We start from the raw sequence: 21,309 nt of genomic DNA, 5'->3' as shown, positions 1-21,309 counted from the left end.
CCAGCTTGTGAGCCCAATTTTAGGCTTCCCTGTCTACTTCGTCTGTGCAGAAAATAAAACCTTTCGTTTTGGTCCTTTGATGTTAGCCGCTGTACAGGCACTGGCGAACCTTCGTTGCACACCAACGTGATTGTCTTCTGGCAGTCTCCGTCATGTGGTTCTGTCATCTATTACTGTTTATTTTTTCTATTATATTGTTACATCTACGAAAGGTTTTATTGAGCTGCGACGTACCGGTAGACGCGAAGGTGTTGAACAGACGCGTATACCGGAGCTCTCACTAGCCGAACGTCCTCTTCTACTCTAACCTCCCTGTTCCCCACCACACAGATGCTCATACCCAAATAATGTATGCAGTAACATTTCCCTCTGCGCAGACGAAGCCCACCGGGCGAGTCAAACAGTCTCTCGAGGAACAAAGCACTTCAAACGCGCTACATGGGCAAGTTCAGTCTTTGCAGACCATCGGCCATTTGAATGGAGACGTGCTACGCGGCAAGTTAAATCGCTTAGACGGTCTATAACAACATAAGGTCCCGCATAGTGCAGTTTTTCGCACAACCCGCATTTTCTAGTTGGCGTCCACAGCAACACTAGGTCACCGCGATTATACGTCACGTGTCGGCATCGACGGTCAAAACGTGCCTTCGAGCGATCTTGCGAAGCAAGAGTGCACAAATAAGCAAACGTCGGGCTTCTTCTGCACGGCAGATGATCTCAGATATACAGGGATCATGGTAGTCCAAAAACGGGAAGACGGTATCGAGGGTATGACGAGGCGGCCGAGCATAGAGAAGAAAGAACGGACTGTAGCCGGTAGTTTCATGCTGTGCGGTGTTAAATGCATAAGTGATGAAAGGTAGAACGCTGTCCCAGTTCTTGTGGTCTGATGCGACATACATAGATAGCATGTTCATGAGAGTCCTGTTAGTTCGTTCCGTTAGACCGTTTGTTTGGGGATGATATGGTGTAGAGTGCCGAAACGTTGAAGCGCGTACACGCAGCATCTCTTCCACCACGTCTGCAGTGAATTGTCGCCCACAATCACTGATAACAATTTTAGGAGGTCCGTGTCGTAGAACCACAAAACGGAGCATGAATAAACACACATCGGCTGCAGCTGCCGATGGTATGGCAGCTGTCTCACAGTACCTTGTTAAATGATCAGTGCATATGACTATCCACCGATTTCCATCAGATGACTGCGGAAAGGGCCCAAGAAGGTCGATCCCAAATCGCTCGAATGGAGTTCTAGGGGGCAGCACAGGATGTAGACGCCCTGGAGGAGCACTTGTAGGGCGCTTGTGGCGTTGACACTTGTTGCAACTAGAGACGTAGTGTTCCGTCGTCTGGCGCATTTTTGGCCAGTAAAATCTTTCTTGAAGCCGGCAAAGAGTTTTTGCTGTGCCTAAATGACCGGACGTTGGATCATCATGCATAGCCTGCAAGACGGAAACGCGGAGACTCTTCGGAACCACAAGAAGATATCGTGAGCCGGTCGTAGTATAGTTCTTTTTGTACACTAGCCCGTCGCGGATGCAGAAGCGAGTCGCCGATGATTGTGGTTCGGTAGCGAGGAGCTGCTGTATGGTGCTGTCCCTTTGCTGCTCAGTCTTAAAGGCATTGGTATCAGGAAATGGTAGGTTTAACGGTGCGATGTAGGTGTCGAAGTTGTCCGCGTCACAGTCCGTCGATGGAAGCGGTAGTCGTGAAAGACAATCTGCATCAGCGTGACGACGACCACTTTTAAAGGAAACCGTAAAGTCGTATTCTTGCAGACGGAGTGCCCAACGCACAAGGCGACCGGACGGGTCACGCAGATTGACCAACCAGCAGAGAGAATGATGGTCTGTGACGATGGTAAAGGGGCGTCCGTACAGGTAGGACCGGAAGCGCTGCACTGCGAAGACTACTGCGAGGCATTCTTGCTCTGTGACGGCGTAGTTACGCTCGGACTTGCTGAGTGAGCGACTTGCATACGCTATGACGTGTTCTTTGGTATCTAAGCGCTGAACCAAGGCGGCGCCTACACCAACACCGCTAGCATCTGTGTGGAGTTCTGTGGGAGTCAGAGGATCGAAGTGTCAAAGAATGGGATGGGACTTCAAACGGAACTTCAACTCAGAAAAAGTGGACGCACATTCCGGGGTCCAGTCAAACCGCATGCCTTTCTGAAGCATGCACGTGAGTGGGTGCGCGATATTGGCAAAGCTAGGAATGAATCGATGGAAGTATGAGCAAAGACCCAAAAAGCTGCGCAGTTCTTTTACCGAGTGAGGTTGCTTGAATGCCTCCACTGCGGCCGTCTTCGCGGGATCCGGTCGTATGCCTTCTTTGTCCACTAAGTGTCCAAGGACGAGTGTTTGGCGCTCTCCAAAATGACATTTCTTTGAGTTGAGCACCAAGCGTGCTTTGCTTAGGCAATCCAGCACGAGACCAAGGCGTGTGTTGTGCTCAGAGAAAGTGTGCCCGAAAATCACAACAATATATATTGTCTACAAAGGCACCCGTGCTCGCTCCAACAAAGTTATGTACTTGACTGTCGTACAGCAGCCATGGTATTGCGTGCTACTATAGTATACTTGTGTAAATATAAAAACGTGGTTGTCACTTGACCCGGCCGCCTCGAAAAAAAACCGGGTAAGCGATTGTCACGCATGAATATATATATACAGTAGAATCTCGTTACAACGAACTTCGTGGGGCCGCCGATTTTAATTCGTTCTTCTGAAATATCGTAGTACTGAAAAATGGTGTCGCTAATGTAACACAACAGCGAAAATAACGTACCTTTGCAGGAGGTGCACGTGTTGGGGCGTAAACAATGAACGAAAACACTGGGCACCGAGTGGAAACAATTTACTGCTTAAAAAAGTCGTTATCTTCTTCTGGCAAGTAGAAAGCAGGCGCTGGTGCATGTATGCCTCCACGTCCGCAACCTTCCTAAGGATGCCTTCGGGTACATCCTTGCAGCACCCAAGGTACGATCGGGTCTTCTCAAGGAACACCACAACATCCATCTGGAAATAGTCTCTTGCGTTGTCCCAGACTCTGCATCTCCAGCGTCGCCTTCGTCACTGCTACAGCAATCTTGCTCACACACTTGACTCACGATTTCTTTGCAGGTGAGCTCTGCAGATGTAGCCGCTGCGCAGTCACTGTCTACGTAATCCTCGAAGGTTACCGCAGCGTCTACCGGGAGCTTCTTGGTAAGCTCATTCCAAAGCTCTGGGTCGAGCTCCACTTCGTCATCGCAGTCTCGTGGCGTAGGCTCGCAGTCTTGCGGCGTAAGCGAAGTCTCAAGAAGACCTGCCTTTTGCCAGCAGTTGCTAATGGTGCTTGCCTTGACGTTCCACCACGACCCTGTCAGCATTGCTGCGGTTTGACGGATGTTGACCTCCGTGGGCAGCTTCAGTCGTAACTTAATGAGAAGGCGCTGCACAAGTTGCTTCCGAAATTCGGCCTTCACACATCTTATTATGCCCTGGTCTAAAGGTTGGAGCAAAGATGTACAATTTGGGGGCAGAAATTCAAACTGCACATTGCTCAAACGCACGTTCACCATATGTGCCGAGCAGTTATCAACGATTAGAAGAACCTTCTTTTGTTTCTTCTTCATTGTGTTGTCGAACTGCAGCAGCCACTGCATGAACAGTTCCCGCATCATTCACGCTTTCTTATTTGCCCGATAGTCGCAAGGCAACGAGACATTTTTCAAGCAGCGAGGCTTGGTGGACTTGCCAATAACAAGAGGCTTCAGTTTTTCCGTGCCTGTGGTGTTTTAGCAGAAGAGCACTGACACGCGAAGACGCGATTTTTTCCCGCCCTTGCATTTTTCACCTTTAAAGTTCATTGTCTTATCAGGTAACAGCTGATAAAAGCACGCCGTTTCGTCGGCATTGAAAACGTCGTCTGGACTGAACGACTCGACGATTTCCTGAAAGTGCTTGTTCCGCCAGGCAATCGCACTATCGGCATCGGCCGCCTTTTCTTCCCCGCACGCGACTTGCCACATGAGGCCATTCCTTTGCCGGAACCGATTGAATCATCCGGCACTTGCGTCGAAGCCGGAGGTGCCCAAAGCAACCACGAATTGTCGCGCCTTTTCTTGAATAATAGAGCCTGACAAGGGCCCTATTGCAAGCGTTGCTATAGTTGCCCAGCTGCAATAGTTGCCCAGCTGCAAGCGTTTTCTTGAGGGAGCCAGCTGTGATTCTCGATGTAATTTCACAATCTTCTCCCAATCCTTCAGTATCGTTGCCACTGTTGACGGTGCGATATCATACTCCCTGCATATGTCCACTTGCTTTTTTCCAGCATTCAGCTCCGTCAGAATGTCCACTTTTTCCTAGAGCGAAAACTGGCGTCGCTTCTTTTTAAAGAGACACTAAAGGCAAATATTAAGTCGACGTTGATTGTTTAAATAGCGGTCCAGAAACCTCGTAGTGCTACTTTTATGCCAAGGAAGTGCTTATTTTGAAATAAAATCACGTTTTAGTGGTCCGCATCGCGTTAGCGCACTTCAAATCGCCCACCTCAAATCAGTCTTTCACACGTCACTGCTGCCGTGCCCAACGTTGCCCGCCTTTACTGCGCGGCAGCGTGTACTGGCGGCGTGCACCATTCGGGCATCCGGCAACATCACATGCATGCGGCATTTTGTCAAACTTTCTGTCAGAGTGACTTTCACAAGCGTGCAAAACACATGCAGCAGTACGCGATACAGAAACTACCACTGCGACGCGACCGCGCAATTGAAGCAGGGCGCCGGGCGAAGCGCAGTTCAGCGAAAACAGAACCTTTGAATCAAGCGCACCATTCCCCATGGCAACACCAAAGAGGTTCTTTTTTCCATGAATCAAACAGAAACGAACAAACAGCATTTTATTACGTCTCTTGATGCACGGAAGGTTCTTTTTTTATTGCTGCTAGTTTGATTACTAGTGAATAATTGTAGGCAGACTCTCATACGTCATCGGGATCATTTTGAAAATGTGCCGCTCGTGGCGCTCATCGTGTGATACATTTAGCTTAATTTCTCAGTAAGTAGGGCACTGCTGTTGATAATATTGCCGTTTTAGACGTCGTCGTACATTGAGCTTTCACTCTGACATAAATTGTTATTTGCCTTTAGTGTCCCTTTAACGCTGGGGCCAGGAGAACTCATTGCCAGAAAAGCGACCGCAGAACACGATCTCAACTTCGCAGCTCCAAACGACAGCAACTGGAAACGTGGTGAGAGCAGCGGCAACAGCGGGACTAAGCCTACGACGTTGTTTGATTTGGTTTGACCAGTTTGACCGGTTGGTGACGCTCACATTGATGTCGACGCTGATGGGGCTGCACCCGTTCAAGCGGGTTTCCCGGCGCATATCTGCTGCAGATGATGATAGGTGTAAGCTTCAGTGATTTCCGTACCGAAACATTCACGGAACTTTGTAATAACGAAGCATCTTGTTGATTTCGGGGTTAAATTACGTACGTTAATCTGAAATATTCGGTATTCTGAAATTCGTAGTACTGAAAGTTTTTGACATTGGCAATATAGGCATTCTGGCGGGGATTTCAAAAATTTCGTTAATCTGATGTTCGTAGTAACGAGATTAAATATAGCTTGAGTTGATCCCCGCCATTTCGTAGTTTTGTTTCTTGAGTTAAAGAAAACTTCAGTCGTAGGTTCATTCTTCGAGATATTAGTCACTCCAGTGATCGCCCTTATATACACATCAATTTGATGACATTGCCCTGCTAAGAACTGTCAAGAAATTTGCAAGCCACTTCTAATGAATATATAATTCCACAGCCTTTTCAACAAAGTTACGAGGAGTGCGTCACTGTATTTGTAGAATCCGCTGGTATCAAGCATCTGAAGCTGAATTACTTTTTGGCACAGTATCATGTATCAGACATCATGAAAATGATTCAAGGTATGTTTTTACATGCACTTCCTATGTATAAAGAACATGAACGTGTATTGTCAGATGTTTCAAACAAATATCTGTCAAGCATTTTCAGCTAAGAAAACTCAAAGGTGCTGAAGAAATGTCATGGAAATCAATACGTTGAAATAACAAACAATGGATTCATTACAGGCACATAAATATAACAACCACTTTTTCACACATTCAGCGCCATATAATGTTGCTATGCGCATTGTGGAATATTCTTTCAGACACAAAGCAAAATGTTAGTCCTGGAAAAAAAAACGCCAGGAGCTCGGCACGTACACGGAAACTTAAGTGGCTATTTAACGAGATTACGCGAATGGACTCAACTGAATGCATGATATGTCATGACTGCGATAGATGAGATAGAAAAAGCAGCTTAGAACAGCCGAGTGAGATCGTTGTTGTGACCACCACCAATTTGCTGCGGCTGCTGCCCCAACAGAGACGCCGGCATCCGTTTCCCCTTCCCCGCCCCGTCGTGCCGCAGTGGCCGCAACTGCAACTAGGGCCAACACGCGCTCTCCCACAGAAAGCCGCCCAACGCGGCAGGCCGCATCGTGCGCTTTTCCATCCAGCGGCCGTGCAAGTACGCAACAGGCACAATAACTGCGAGGCCAAAACTGTATCACCGGAAGGGCCAAGGCGCTGTTTCGTCGTGCAGAGGACCAACTACATAATGTAAACTACATAATGTGGCCCATGGGCAATATTACATCCATGCAGTGTGGGAACAGTTTTTCAACATGCAACGTCTGCATGGCACGCACACTGCTGTGATATTCGCAAAATGTGATCACCATGGCCTTCTGAACGAATAAGCAAGCTTGTTTGGGAGGTGTTAAAAAAAAAAGAAAGTCAAGGACACAGACAGCGCCGCCGTCTGTGTCCTTCTTTCTCTTGTCCGCCGTTTTTTAGCGCTGATTTTTATGTGGAGGACTTCTTACTGGCCCTTTAAAGTCTGCACAAAGATGCGGTTAAGACAGAGTTAGGGAAAGCTTATTACCATACCCAATGATAGAACGAGTTAAAGATGGCCTGCATAGACAATATAGTATTACAGCAGGCTCTCGATAATTCAAACTTTTGGTTAATTAAAACAAATCTTAAATTTTTGGTTGGCCCGCTATGCTTTCAATATATTTTAAAAGCTACTTCATTCAAACTGCCCCACTGCACAAATTCGGTTAGCTCAAACTTTCTGCTTGACCATACCTCGAAATATCTGCTGCCTTTGTTGCTTCTAGCTGAACATTCCCATTTTTATGTCACTAAAAGTCGCAAATAAAGCTGATTGCCTGCCTGAAAAATGGCCAAACTAGCCAAACCGCGTGCACCAACAATTGCACGCTGACTGAGGAAAAAAATAACTGAGATGGTCTGGCCTACTGTGTACCAAACGCCTCTCAAAGGGACACTAAAGAGCAAAACGATTTTAGGGGCGAAGCTCCTTGAGGCGGCACCCGTTCGTCCTTCGTAGTCGTAGTAGTGCGTAACCAGTCGTAACGCTAGTACCAGATCTTGACCTCCAAGGTGGTGCCGGTGGGAGATTTTTCCTGTGCGTTGTTGAACAATAAAAAATTCGCAGCGTGCGCGTTAACTAAAAGCCGAATTCTTCTGTCTCTCATTCCCCATTAGCAGCCATTGGCATGTTCAAGTAGGAAACGTTAGTAGAAGTAGAAGTGTAAGTGTTAGCTAAAAGCCGACTTCTTCTGTCTCCTCATTCCCATTAGCAGCCATTGTTTACCTCCAAGGTAGTGCCTGGTGAGATTTCTCTTGTGCGTGATTAAACAATAAAATTTTGTTCAAAACGCCGTTGATTGATGAAATAAACCAAATAAACCAACGAAAGACGCCAGATGTTTTGTAAAGCAAAACGAAAGAACGCCAGATGTTTCTAAAGCAAAACGAAAAGACGCCAGCTGCTAACGAAAGACGCCAGATGTTTTCTAAAGCAATGGTTTTCTAAACAATGAAAATTCACAGCGTACATGTAAAATTAAAGTGAGCTGCAAGTCGTCATAACTCATCGAACCTTTAGTATAAACGCGCCCGATCTCACGTCGGTGATGATGTACTGGGCAGAATTCACGGAAGATTCACGGTTTACCGATGAACCTCTGCAGCTTCGCCCACTCATCACCATTCACTCCGTGGATATGCTGTGATTTTTCTCACATTAGTAAAGTGCTCTTTCATGATACCAAAAACACCACGCTCGCTGTGATAAGACGCTTAGTAAGTGAGAAAACACGCAAAAACAAAATGTGGGTGGCGATGCCACCTTGAAGTTTCCGCACCATTCGCCATGACGTCATATGTTTTGACGGCGCCTACTAGAGACTACGTAGTTCATAATCGGTAAAAATGAAGTACATTGTCCTCTGAGGGGGCCATAGACTTAGCATATTAAGTTTGGGATAACTTTGTTGGGCCAATGGCGCCAACATACGGTAAATGAAATCGGTGACGTCATGCGGGGAGATTTCGGCGCAAAATTTAAAAATGAACCTTTGAACTTGATTTTCTCCTCTATTAATAAACCTATGAACTTACAGCATTAGAGTTCTCAGAGCACAATTTATCGATCTAGGCCGACTCATTGTTTCTCTTTAGTGTCCCTTTAAAGTCACTTTCTCCGCAGTACACTGGGGTCATGCGGGAAACCATCTTACTAATAAGAAGGGGCTGGGAGCTGTCACGGGACACAACAAATTTTGGCCTTTGATTACACACGCGTGCATTCGTTGTATAATAATGAGTGCCAGTATGATCACTGACGTCTAAAACCTTTACTGGCAATCATGCAGAGCTGTCTATGATGCTGCTGCGGCACTAAGGAAAAATAACCACCATAACTAGTTGGTATGTTGCCCCTAGTCATATTTATGAGAATTTCTGATAATTCATACTTCTGATAATTTAAACAAAATCCTGAGGTCCCCTCGAGTTTGAATTATCAAAAGCCTACTGTGTTGTATGAATATGTCGCAGTGGTAAACTTAATCTATGAAATACAGGTGAAATTAATGCAGCCTTGGATATACAGAATTTTTCATTTCATGTCCCTGTGCCAAGCCGAAGCAGTAACTGCTCTGATAAATTTGTACAAAGTGCTTCGAGAATATACAGCATCTTGTCTTCATCTTCTTTCTTGTGTTTGTCATTTTATTCCTTGAGCTAATACGTCTCAGCCAGTTATGCACGACCAACAAAGCCAACAATTAATTCTTAGAAAACAATGATACCATTGGAAACGCACAGTGAAGAAAAATATCAGAACATTACACAGTCACTTAACATTGTTTGCGAATGCTTGCAAAGGAGGATAGACTATGTTGGCAGTGAAGCTCACCTGTTGGTGGCATGCTAACAGGGCAGTTTAATAAAGCATTTTATTTCATGGACTTCTTACCGTGTACATTTCTATCGGTTACTATGGGTGCTATGGGCAAGACACCTGGTGACACAGAACCTAACTAGACACTCACAAAGCCAGTATTACTTACACACTCTTCTTAACTGCTAGTATAAAGCACTGTCAGCTAGGTACTCATCAGCTCACAGTACATTCATCATTTTGACGAGAACACTGACGCAAATGAACATTTTTGCAAAGTTATAATAGTTGGGCAAAATGCCACAAGTTGTTGCTGCCAACTCTGCCACCGCTGTCAACAGCTCCAGAAACCCACAAAAACGTAAACAAGAAGTCTGCAGACAAACTAAAACTGTCTAATAAATAGTACCTTGTAACTCCTTCAATAAAAAACCAATCAGAAAATTTATTTCAGTGAAGTGCTTCCTACACAGCGCTTTAAAGCTTCAAGTTTGTATGCATAAACCAAAACTTGCGATGGGACGTGACAAGGTGCCCAGCCCGTTAGGAAAAAGAAAATTGTTTAATGCACTTGAAGAGTCTGCATAACAACTCCCCTGCGTAATAAAATTTAACATCGACGTACCACTATAATAACAAATACTTTATAAACCTTCTTGAAAGTTGAAAAATTCATAAACATGGGGTGTCGCAGGAGGCAACGTTTCGACAAGTGGACTCGTCTTCTTCGAAAGTTGGTGACACACCTTAGTATGTGTGTAGATCCCAAGACAATTTTCTAAACAACCTACCATTCAGAACAGAAAGACATTAACAAACATTTACTAGGGCAGACAAAATTTTAGAGAAAACTGCAATAACTCCTTGATGGCCTTTCTGCAGCTGTGCATATGACCAAACATGAGCAAGCTGTTAGAAAGCAATGACAAAGTCATCACCATGCTGATCAACGCACCTGATAGGGCTGCTGCTGCTGCTGCTGCTGCTGCTGAAGTGCAAGCTGGGATGCTTGAAGAGTGGCTGCCTGTGCTTGCTGCTGTTGCTGCTGCTGCTGTAATTGTTGCGCTTGTTGCTGTTGTTGAAGGAGTTGCTGTTCTGCTTGCTGCTGTGCCTGCTGCTGCAGCTGTTGCTGAGCCTGTTGCTGAGCCTGATGAATCTGTTGCTGCTGCAGCTGCTGTAGCTGTTGTTGCTGAAGCTGCTGTTGAAGTTGTTGCTGCTGGAGGTGCTGTTGTTGCAATTGCTGCTGTTGCATCTGCTGTTGCTGCAAATGTTGTTGCAGCTGCTGCTGCTGTTGCTGCTGCTGCTGCTGTAATTGCTGTATCTGCTGTGGCTGCAACTGAGCCATGGCAGTCGAAGTGGCCATGACAGCTTGCGTTGGGTACACAACGGTAGCCTGGGTCTGAGGCAGAGCCGTCACGTAGCTCACACCTGCAGAAGAATATCCCACAAGCGTTTCTCATCCTGGGGGCACCAAACCAAACAATTTCAACTGAGCAAGTTACAGGCACCGTAATGTTCTGGAGGCCTGCCCAAGGACCAAGAAACTCTGGAAGTATATTCAGGCACAGGTACAACTCATGAATACACACTCTGCCGATTTGCAGGCATTCATAACACTCAAATAGCCGACACTTGCGGAATAATATTGTGCAAGAGTTTGTAATCCTGGGGGCGCCATCTCAGTGTCACCTTTGTGCTTCTTGAAAGTTGTTGCGCTGGTTGTACAAGCATGCTGCACGTGCTTAGGTCTTCTACACCTCCATCTCAAAAACAGAAAATGCACTGTGTAGGTAGCGCTGTTCTTACCTCCATGGTTATATCTGTCGATGAGATTGTGACTAAGTGTGACAATATTTTAGGAAAACTTTAAAAACTTCAGAAGGAGGTGAAGCAGGGGAACGTATTCTTCGATGACTGGTTAGGAGGTATTTTCCCTTTTGTGGGACAAATGGCTGCCTACGGGCCACCCTGGTCTGGCACTGCCAACCATGCTAAAACAGCAGACCAAGAATGTTATCACGCAAAGATGCCAATGCATCTGATTATAATCGTGCAAGAATGAAAGTATCGCCTCGTGTAGTTGCTTGAGAATACGGCCCCAGGTGCTGGAGCAAACATCCTCATTGGCAATAGCAGCACTACATTTACTTCGAAGAAATGAATGGTCATGTGATGATGTTCAAAGCCACAAGCCCTGCAGGTGCTCAAATATGTGTTGTGCTGACTAGGCATAAGAAAATGTGCCAGGCAACTCTGCATGGTTTTTTCAAGCTTAACACTTTCCTGTCTGCCCCTACACCCTATGATAGCCCACTATCGATGATTTCATACTTTGCCATGCTCGAAGCGCTTTCAGACAGCTGGCACCATCCAGTATGTAAAACAGGAATGATTGCTTTTTTCCATGGCATCTTCAAGCGCTACTTAAGTCGGGAGTGATGAGCATTCATAGCTTTGGATCTGGCGGCGACATTGGGCATGGCTGCCTCTCAGAGACGGTAAATATTGGCGGATTCTAATCAGTCTGCATCAGACTTCTTTGATGAAGGTAGCAGCACAGACTCGGAAGGGGAGATGATTTTGACTCATCTGACATTAGCATGGACAGCAAAAGTGCGTCGAATAGCCATGGAACGTCCATTAGTAAGTTTAGTTTCACTGCTGCTGTGCTCTTATCCAGGGTTTCTACCAATTTAATCTTTCCAAATTCCCTGACTTTTCCAGGCTTCCCATGACTGGTAAATATGCTTGGAAAACTCTACGCACTGGACACAAACCCTCGAGTGGTTTAAAAAAAAAGATGGAGCACTCGCATAAACTGCAAGCCATGCCGCTTCATTACACTCCCTTGGCTGAAAGCATCTTTTACAATAAATAAAATATCAAAAAACACAATAACTGTGCATCTACAAACAAAAAAGCTGGTTTATTTGCATAGGCAATGGCTGTACTGTTTCAAAGATTCAGTCTCTTGCTGCACCATAGAGACCTGAAGCTGTGTGTCTTACATCAGCTTTTGCTTCTTACGATTCAAGCTCTTTCACAAGAGCCAGTTATCTTCTTTCTCTCAACATCTGATAAGTCCCCCAACCTTCCCTTCTATTTCCTCTCCAAGTCTTCACTCCATCTGATGCTGGCACTTCAAACCATGTCGATCATCTTGTCTGTTACGTCAACTTCTGCAACACCACCTCCTGTGGACACCTCATCGTACATTCACCTTTATGCTACAAGCGACTCCTCCTCAATATTCTCCATAGTACCTTCCTTGCTTACTGAAAATTCCCACTCCATGGAAGAATTTCCATGTCAAAGTGCCATCTTTACAAACAGCAGTAGCTCTTTATGAGAAATTCAGAGTTCCACCCACAGTGTCTCTAAGCGCTCTCTCATGCAATCAAACTTTCACAAGCGCGCTTTTGCAGTGCTGGTCAAGCACACTTGCATACATGATCGACCTCTCTGTAGTTTAGATGAACTTGTTGTTTGGCAAGGTGGTGCATCTTAAAGGGGCCCTCCAACACTATTCAACCCCCCATTTTTTACTTGCGGGTTGCGTAGACTGATGGCTGGGGATAATTTTAGCATAAGTTTAAGCACCGATATCAAATTATTTAGTATTTTAATCACGCGTTGAAGTCGCTACATTGCTGCTGACCGAGCATCAGCGCGTAGTGGCGCTTGCCAGAACTATTGCGGGCGGAAATGACGAAGATGGGCGCTGGCCTATGATTGGATAAATGTAACGTTAGAAGTAATACGGCGTTGCATCAAAGTTGAGATTACTATTGTGTTTCGTTTTTCTTTTCTGTGCTTTTTCAATGAACTCCAAATAGCCGCCGTCGCAACAAAAATATCACTACAACCACAAAAGTACGACAGAGGCGCCGGTTGCCATTTCGCCTCTGGTTGCACTGGCTTTCTTTTTTTTTTTTTTTGCCTGCGCCGGTCGGATGTCCATATGAAACGCTTGCCCCTCTTCCTTCTTTTTGCGTCTGTACGTTTGCGAGCTGCCTCTTTCCGCATGTGCGGTAGGCTCATGATTGTTGTTGAAACGGTGCAAGTAATCCTCTTCGTTGAATTGTTGTCGCTGCACACTTGTAACTCGTCGGGCTGCTCACCGAACAACCCGCGTAGGGGCGACCGTGTTTAACCGCCCATGCCGCTCCACAAATTCCCTTCTCAGAATGAGAAGAGGGAATGACATGGAATGTCGTTGTAAGGAACAGCAGACAAAGCCTCCCCAGCCTCGCTACGAAGCAGTAGCGCCCGCTCAAGTTCTGACAAGTCAGGAGGAACCACGTTTGTTACTATGGCAACGACGTCAACAATACGTTGGAAAGGAGAAGCAACAATGGTGTGCGAGCTTCCCCTACGTAAGAGCTTTCAGCCCATTTCATTGGAGCGCCATCCGACGTCACAGCTGAGAGTGAAATGTGGTCACGTGACCCCGCGAAAATCGAGTTGAGGGCAGGCATTTTTTTTTCTTGTATTTTGAATTTTCTAAATTGAATAACTTCGTACTGCGTGCCGCTATCGCTGCCGTTCTTGCTGCACTAGTTCGTCCGTACTTCAGTCTATGCAATCCACGAGTAAAAAATGGGGGGTTGAAGAGTGTTAGAGGGCCCCTTTAACAAAGGGAAAACCCTGCACAACCTAACAATCACACAGACCAGACACACACACGAGCGCAGTGTGTGTGTGTCTGGTCTGTTCTTTTTTTTTTTTGTGGCGGCACAGAGGAATCTGTCAGGTTGCAACAAAAAGCGGGGCTGCACCGTAGCCACATGAGGAGGCAACAGTTTCCTCGATTCCGTGGAGGAATCCTGGAAGCCGGTATATTCCCTTCATTTACATACTCTTCAATGGACGCAATGCTAAAAAATAATCACAGATTAAATAATGATCTCAATAAACCGAAATGAGACATTTAGCTGCAGTTACGCTATGCTACCCTTGAAACCCGAGCTACCAGCAATAAATGTATAGCTGAGGACGTTTGCTGTTTCATTGCCACTGAATAAGCTTGACATGGCCTGGCGAGCCTCTGCTGATGGTACTTCTAGCCTAACCAGCAAGCTTTCAAGCTGAGCCGAGATTGTGACCAAGACAAACATACACAAATTTATCGGCATGAGTAATGTTGTGCTTCAGATTTGAGATATGCTGTGTGATCTGTAGAAGCAACAGTTATGCACTGCCTCTTTTTTTTTTTTATGCTTCTGCTTAGGTGCTCACCATCAATGCAGCCAAAGCAGTGACTTTTCAACCTCTGATCAAAGGTAACATTATTTCCGTGACGTTCGCACAGACTGCTGTCAGTTTCCATGACCTCGCCAGGTTTTTCAGAAATTCCATGACAATTCCGACTTTTCCAGACAGGCCCGAATTCCCTCACTTTTCCCGGTTTTCCAGGTCGGTAGACACCCTGTTATCTCAAGATATCCGGTGTCTTCTGAAGGTCACCGTTCTTACCTGCAGGGTGTCATCATTTGTAGGACCACTTGACAGCAGTTGTGCAAAGTGTCGAGTTTTGTGAGAGAAGACCGCCAGGAATAGATGTGAGCACTGCACGCCACAGTGCTGCGCGATGGCTTGTAAGGTCTGTTGATATCTTTAACCTATTTTTCACCGCACAAATAATCATTGAGATATACAACACCACTAAAAAATATGCGTGGATGCATATTTCAGAGACAGAGCCACACAGTGAAAGAGATGGATCATGGAAGAATGCAACTCCTAATAAGAATAAGGAATTTTTTGGCTTTCTCATGTACCGTATTTTCCTACGTATAAGACACACCTTTTTTTTTTTCAATATTTCGCTAGTGCATTTTGTACAACGTTCGGGGGGTGAGACGGCTGAAACTGAATTGCGAGCAGTTTTTGGAGCAGCAAAATTTCAAACTTGGAGCAGAAGAACCTTGATTTGGAGCAGTTAGTGGTATTTAAGGTCGTCCTAGGAGCTTGAAAAAACTAATTTTCAGCAACTTGGGGGGACAAGTACATAACTGGCTTAGAATAACTGAAACAACCTTTGGATAAAGTTTTTTTTTTTTAACAGATTATCGCCAGGTATCACTGCACTACCTTTTTACATACCCCGCAACTTATCTAGCCTGTGTAACAAACATATGAAATAATTGAAAAGAAGAAGGATCTGGAAACTAGGTTCACCTCAAACATTTGAAAGAGAAAAAAACAAGCATCACACTTATCAAAAAAAAGAAATGTGATTGCATAAGAACTGTAGTTACATAGCAGTAGGCCCTTGCTTAAAATCAGTTATATGATTTAGCATATTGTCACGTGCTACAGAAGGACTTGAACTAGGAAATACTGCACCGGCAGAGAGACGCACACAAGACTGGGAAGATGGCTGCCAACACAACAACAACTCAGAGTGAGAGCGCGCACTGTCCCAGAACATCTTCCATTCTTGTGGATTGTTGGCTCGCGCTCGCTGTACCTGTCATGTTGGGCAGGTGGCAATATTACTGCTTTGGCTTTTTGTATGTCTGCTTATTAGATGTGAAGCATCTTATAGCGGAGTTCAATCCGGCGGTGGTGGTGTTGTGCGGCGTGACCACCCTTACTGCGCATGCGCAAACCTCTCCACTTCCCCTACCCCTCCACTTCCCCTCTCCCCCTCTCACCATTTCCCCTCTGAAACACGGGCTCTACATGCCGAAACACTGCTTCGCATCGCCTCATGGTCCCTTCAGCGGGAGATGGTGTGATTTTTAGCTTTTCAAGCTTCCCAAGAGCTTACTGTAGGTCAGTCTTACTCTCTGGCATGAGAATATCACAATAAGCACCCTTCAGCTATTTGCTCGGCGACACAGTTGGCATAGCGTCAAGTGTACTGCACACTTCTAACAGACAACAACAAAATGCACCGCACTAGGGCGCCTCGATGGCAACGTTCCTTCGTTCCGAACGCTGGCATTGAGGTGCCCTACGCTGCACCGCCGTTCGCTGCCACCATAAAGCTTCCTACAATACTTACTAGAGGGAACTCTGGCGCTAGTGTCTATGGGAGCTGCAACGCATGACGCTTCAGCCAGCATGGAATGAGGGGTAGTACACAAATATGTCTAAACTTCGTTCTTTCGACTCCGTTTGGCTGCGCGTCGCCTGCATCCGCTTTGTCGCAAAACAAAGTCCAGCAAAAGTCAGCAGTTCCACATCACCACTTTAACTTTTTTAGGCTCACCAAATCAAACCTGGTCACGAAGTTCACAACGGTCTACTCTTTTATCCGAAACAAACGCCAAAACACAGCAATAAACAAAGCCACAAGTATGTTTGAAGCCGCAAGCACAAAGACTAGGCAAATTTGTGCACTACCCACCAACCCCATGGTAGCTGAACGATCTCAGCGCCAGAGTCCCCTCTAGTTAATTTTTGGAAACTCTATGGCTGCCACCTCGTGCGGGACCACCTTCAAGAGTTCTACATGGGTGCCAAGAAACCTCGCCGCACTGACAATCTCGTCAAACTTGCGCGTAAGTTCGACGAGATTTTCAAGAGCAGCACCGTTGTAAGCGTTTATTGTAACGCTTTTATTAGGGGACGACACAAACGTGCTTCCCATCAGTCCACTGCCGCCTCTCATGCAAAATCTCTAGAGCAGGAGTTCTCAAACATTCTGGCCTTGGGAACCCCAACGGCTTTTCAAGGGTGCCGCAGAAGCCGTAACTTTTTCGTGAGCATTAAGACAATCAAAAGTGAGGTGGGGGGGGGGAGTGATAATGCCTTTCAACGCGCGCAACCATAGTACAGTCAAACCTCGTTAATACGTACCCGCTTTAAACGTACTAACGGTTAAAACGTAGTTGCGACGAATCCCCGACCGAGTCCCATAGAGCTCAATGCATTCGCTGACCGCATAAGCCGTAGTGGTTCGCCCTATGCCTACCGTTAGTGCGTACCCTGCGTACCGCGACAACTTTTTGTGCCATAAATTTTTACTGCGCCGCTCAACTTCCCGACACCAGAATGTGCCGCCAAAGTATTCCGCCTTTTTGAGAAGTGCGCAGACCAGTCGATCCCCGATTCCGACTTCTGCGCGATTGCGGCGACGCCTTCGGGTAAGCATCGGGAAAGAACGAAGGCGAGGTGGCGGCCACCGACGAACGCGCCGACATGACTCATCGCCGACAACCTTATCACAATAAGTATCTTCAGCTATCTGCTCGGGCACGCGTGCGGCGCAGCGCTACTTTTTAAGCCTACTGCACGCTTTTATTAGCGACAACCTGAACGCGCTGGCCGCCGATCGCTGACGCTTCGTTGTGCGCGGCCATCTTCAAGGCTGAAGTTGAATTGATGGCGCAAATGCTCGGGCAGGTCGAAGAACTTCAGCCATGTACAACTAGCCCGACAGCAAACGCTACTAAGCCGTCATCAGGCGCGCACCGCTTTGTAGAAGCGAAAGCAGATCGCTGTTGCGTAGTTAGCGTTGCGGGTCGCGGCCGCCGAGAAACCTCGCTGCATTAACGCTATCACACTAAACGCACGTGTACGATACAGCAAGCGTAGCGCGGTTGTAACCATACTGCACGCTTTTATTAGGCGACCACCCAACGCCCTCCGTCCGCTGCCAGGACCGCTAGAGCATCGCGGAGTGCGCATCGCTTGCATGAAGCTCGTCATCGCTGCGTTAACCGAACAAGCTACTCGCCGCATCTGTGCACGATCTGGAGCGAAGTGGGTACGAACAACATTCCCACGATAAATGCGCGCGTGCGGCACAGCAAGTGGTCCAGTAGTGACGGCGTGAGCCGAGTAGGCGACGCGCTGCACGCAACTAGTCGGGAGACGAGCGGCTCCACGCAGCCGTACCGCGTTTCACTGGAACTGTGTCAGTTTTCGTTTAGTAGCAAATTGCGGTTAGACGCACGCACATATACCGCGGAAAGCAGACACTGTCCGTTCTGTCGCTATGTTGGTCACTGCGTTGACCGCGTATCCCGGACCCTGCAATAGTTTCGAAATGCTCTTCGGCGTCGCCACTACGCGCTATCGGGCGTCGTGCGAGTGTGCCAGGATCTTTTCTCCACTTTGGCGAAAAGAAAGAAAAGGCTTTGCGGTGGGTACTTTAGGCATATTTGCTGTGGCACTCTATTTATTTGCTGGTGGCGATGGCGTACGCTAGGAGATGCAAATTTGTACTTGGTGTTTAATGCGTACTACCGTTTAGTGCGTAGTTATGCCGCGTTCCCGGCAGGTACGTATTAACGAGGTTTCACTGTATTAACACTGCCTACGTTGCCCGTTCTCTTTTCTTTAATCTCTAAGGCTATCGCCATTGATGTAGAACTCCTGATAATACACAGAATTGCGATTCTGTGTATCGCCACGCTTCATGTGACCACTTGTGACCTGTGCCCGCGCCGCTTCGACTCACGTAAAGCACACGCCGACCATACACTGCAAGCTTTCAGGCACTGCGCAGCGTAAGCAATGTATTCCCACAACAAAGCGCCGGACGTACAGAGGCCTGTTTTATTTTTTGCAAAACAAAAAGAAAGGAGGCATGCCAGTCACACAGAGAAACGGCTGTCAACCGATACACCGGTTGTAAGGCTAAGCCTAAATGCTCGTGTTGCGCACAGCCGGCACGAAGCGACGCCTCTTACGCATATCAAAGCACTCATTGCGCATTTTGATTACAAAACCGAGCAGTGGCAAATCACCGTGTATGAAAATTGTGCCACGTGATCGCCAACGTGCCATGAGCCACGAATAAGTGCCGAGTTGCTCGTTAATGTCGTCATTTGAACTGCTTTGAACGCTCACGAGCATTTTTCCCCAGGGTCCGCAAATCGGGCAAGTTTCATGGCGCGCACTAGAGGAGTCTTTAGTGCTGCTACCAGGTGGTCTCTCTCGTACCCGCAGACACCCTAAGTGTGATGCAGCATGCGATGGCTTCATTAAATTCATTATGCATGCAAATGTGCTTGTCCAAATAATAAATTAGTGTCTAATGGGGGTAAAACGGGAGCGGATTGCCTTCGTTCTGGGCGCTCGCAGAACCCTAAGATGTCCTTCACGGAACCTCCGTGTTCTGCGGAACTCAGTTTGAGAACCCACGCGCTAGAGCATCGCGGAGACGCGTTGCATGCAGGATGATAGTTGATGCCGCATTGGCACAACGAGGTACTCGCCCACGGCAAACACGTGCCGTCGCCACGGAAACCCCAGCGACCAGAGTAGCACGCTACCCACAACAAAGAAGAACCTGAAAGTCAACCCTGCTGCGCATGCCACTCGACAGATTTCGCTAAGTGACAGTAGCACCAGAACACACAGCCTAGCGAGTACAGGCAGCCCGCTCGGGGCACGGCACAACTTTCTTGCGGGGTCACGCATATTTACAACAGTTCAGGGGAGATTATGGCGGCACCATGGGATTAGAAAGGTGCATAGAAGAAACACGCTTGGGCGCATCCGATGTCAAATTGCGGTTACAACGCAGGGGAAGACACGAGACAGGGACAGGCATTTGAAATGGAATACCAACTAGCCCCTACTCACACCTTGCATCCGATGTGTTGTGCGAACGTCTTATTCTGTTTTATTCTGTGCGAATGTCTTATTTTCTTGGTATTCCTGGCGCTGCTTGGAAATCATGACAACCCAGCCTTTCTTCCCCACCAAAGCTGACGTGGGCATCAAAATTGTTTTTGAGGCTGTTTTGGAGCAGTTCGGCGCAATTTTTGCAATTTTATGCTTTTGGAGCAGCTTGGCGCAGGAAAACGGAATCGTATAAAAAATTCGCAATATACGTAGCTGTCTCACTCCTGAATGTTGCGTCTTATATAGTAAAAGCTCGTTATTTTGAACTCGAAGGGGACTACAAAATTGTTCAAATTAAACAGAGTTTGAATTAGCGGGCAGACACTAAAATGAACAGACGTCGCAATACACTGCGCGGCAGAACCCAAGGAAGCCACCTCTGGACTCGTTATCGCGAATTAGGCGCTACACGTTTATGGCAGGTGATTTCGCAAATTAAGTTCATGAACCTCTAACAGCAAACAAAATTAATTGATCATTCAGTCATGCGCCAGAAACAAGCACCGACATGCATTCATGGGAGCAGTGAGCCTTAATGTCAAAATACATGATGATATTTACACTCCAAAAGACATTTATTTTCATGGCAGAGTTAATGCAATCAAAATTAAACGTAATCAACAATTTGCATTTGTTTGCGTTTTCTCTGTCGCGACTCTATGAGCATCGTTGCAGCTTGCCCAGAGCTCCAGCACGGCGTTCGAATTCTCATCTGCTGAAAAATGCTGTTTCGTTGTTTTGCATCTCTAGTAATTTGGTTTTCTTTGGTTTGGCAGCCCATGTGATCACTGGGGGCCGAATTCTGCAAGCAGCGATGGAAACCCGGGGTTCCCAGTTCAAGTTAACCGTTTTGATACCGACGCATTCGAATTATCGGGAGTTTTCCCCCATTTAAATACACAGGGCAGTGCTGGGACCAGGGCATCGGTTCGAATTAACTGCACATTTGAACTAACCAAGTTCAAATTAATGAGCTTTTTGTTTACACAAAAAGTCATGCGATTCTGCAAGACCACATGTCCATATTTTATTCGCGAGTATGATAACTGAGCGCAAGAGCATTCGTAAAAAGATATCTAATCATGTTATAACAACGAAGCGGGTGTGGTCGTAGATGTCAGCTACTTGCTGTTCAAGCAGTGCGGCGACCACGAAGATTATGGCCGTAATAAAAGCCACCAGAGTCACGCGCACTATTGCACTGTTTTAATTGTCTATTTTTAACCATAGAACTAAGGTAATAAATAAAAAGGCACCACAACAATTCATTGTAACGTTGTAGCACCCACAATACAGTTACAAAAAACGAAAGTACCACTTCGTTATCATTCGTCATCCAGGAGGGGAATCAACTGCCGAGAGCAATAGCTGAAGAAGTAAATGCTGATAAATTTTCAGAGGCACTAAAGAAATTCCTGTTGCCTAGCATAAACCACC

General features: G+C 46.5%; 1 protein-coding gene across 2 annotated transcripts in view; it reads right to left on the bottom strand.

The window, feature by feature from the left end:
* Positions 1–21,309, bottom strand: part of LOC119388275 (mediator of RNA polymerase II transcription subunit 15) — a 113,420-nt gene that overhangs the window by 33,949 nt on the left and 58,162 nt on the right. The window contains exon 8 of one of the 2 annotated variants that reach the window (XM_049413898.1): positions 10,241–10,713. The exons of the other annotated variant lie outside the window; for it this stretch is intronic. Coding sequence (XP_049269855.1) covers positions 10,241–10,713 — 473 coding nt within the window. The remainder of the gene's footprint in view (positions 1–10,240; positions 10,714–21,309) is intronic. 2 annotated transcript variants of the gene reach the window in all.

Source organism: Rhipicephalus sanguineus, chromosome 3 (assembly GCF_013339695.2).
Source record: "Rhipicephalus sanguineus isolate Rsan-2018 chromosome 3, BIME_Rsan_1.4, whole genome shotgun sequence".
Taxonomy (NCBI): domain Eukaryota; kingdom Metazoa; phylum Arthropoda; class Arachnida; order Ixodida; family Ixodidae; genus Rhipicephalus; species Rhipicephalus sanguineus.
The sequence above is the reverse complement of the archived record's forward strand: the minus strand, read 5'-3'. Positions and strand labels throughout refer to the sequence as shown.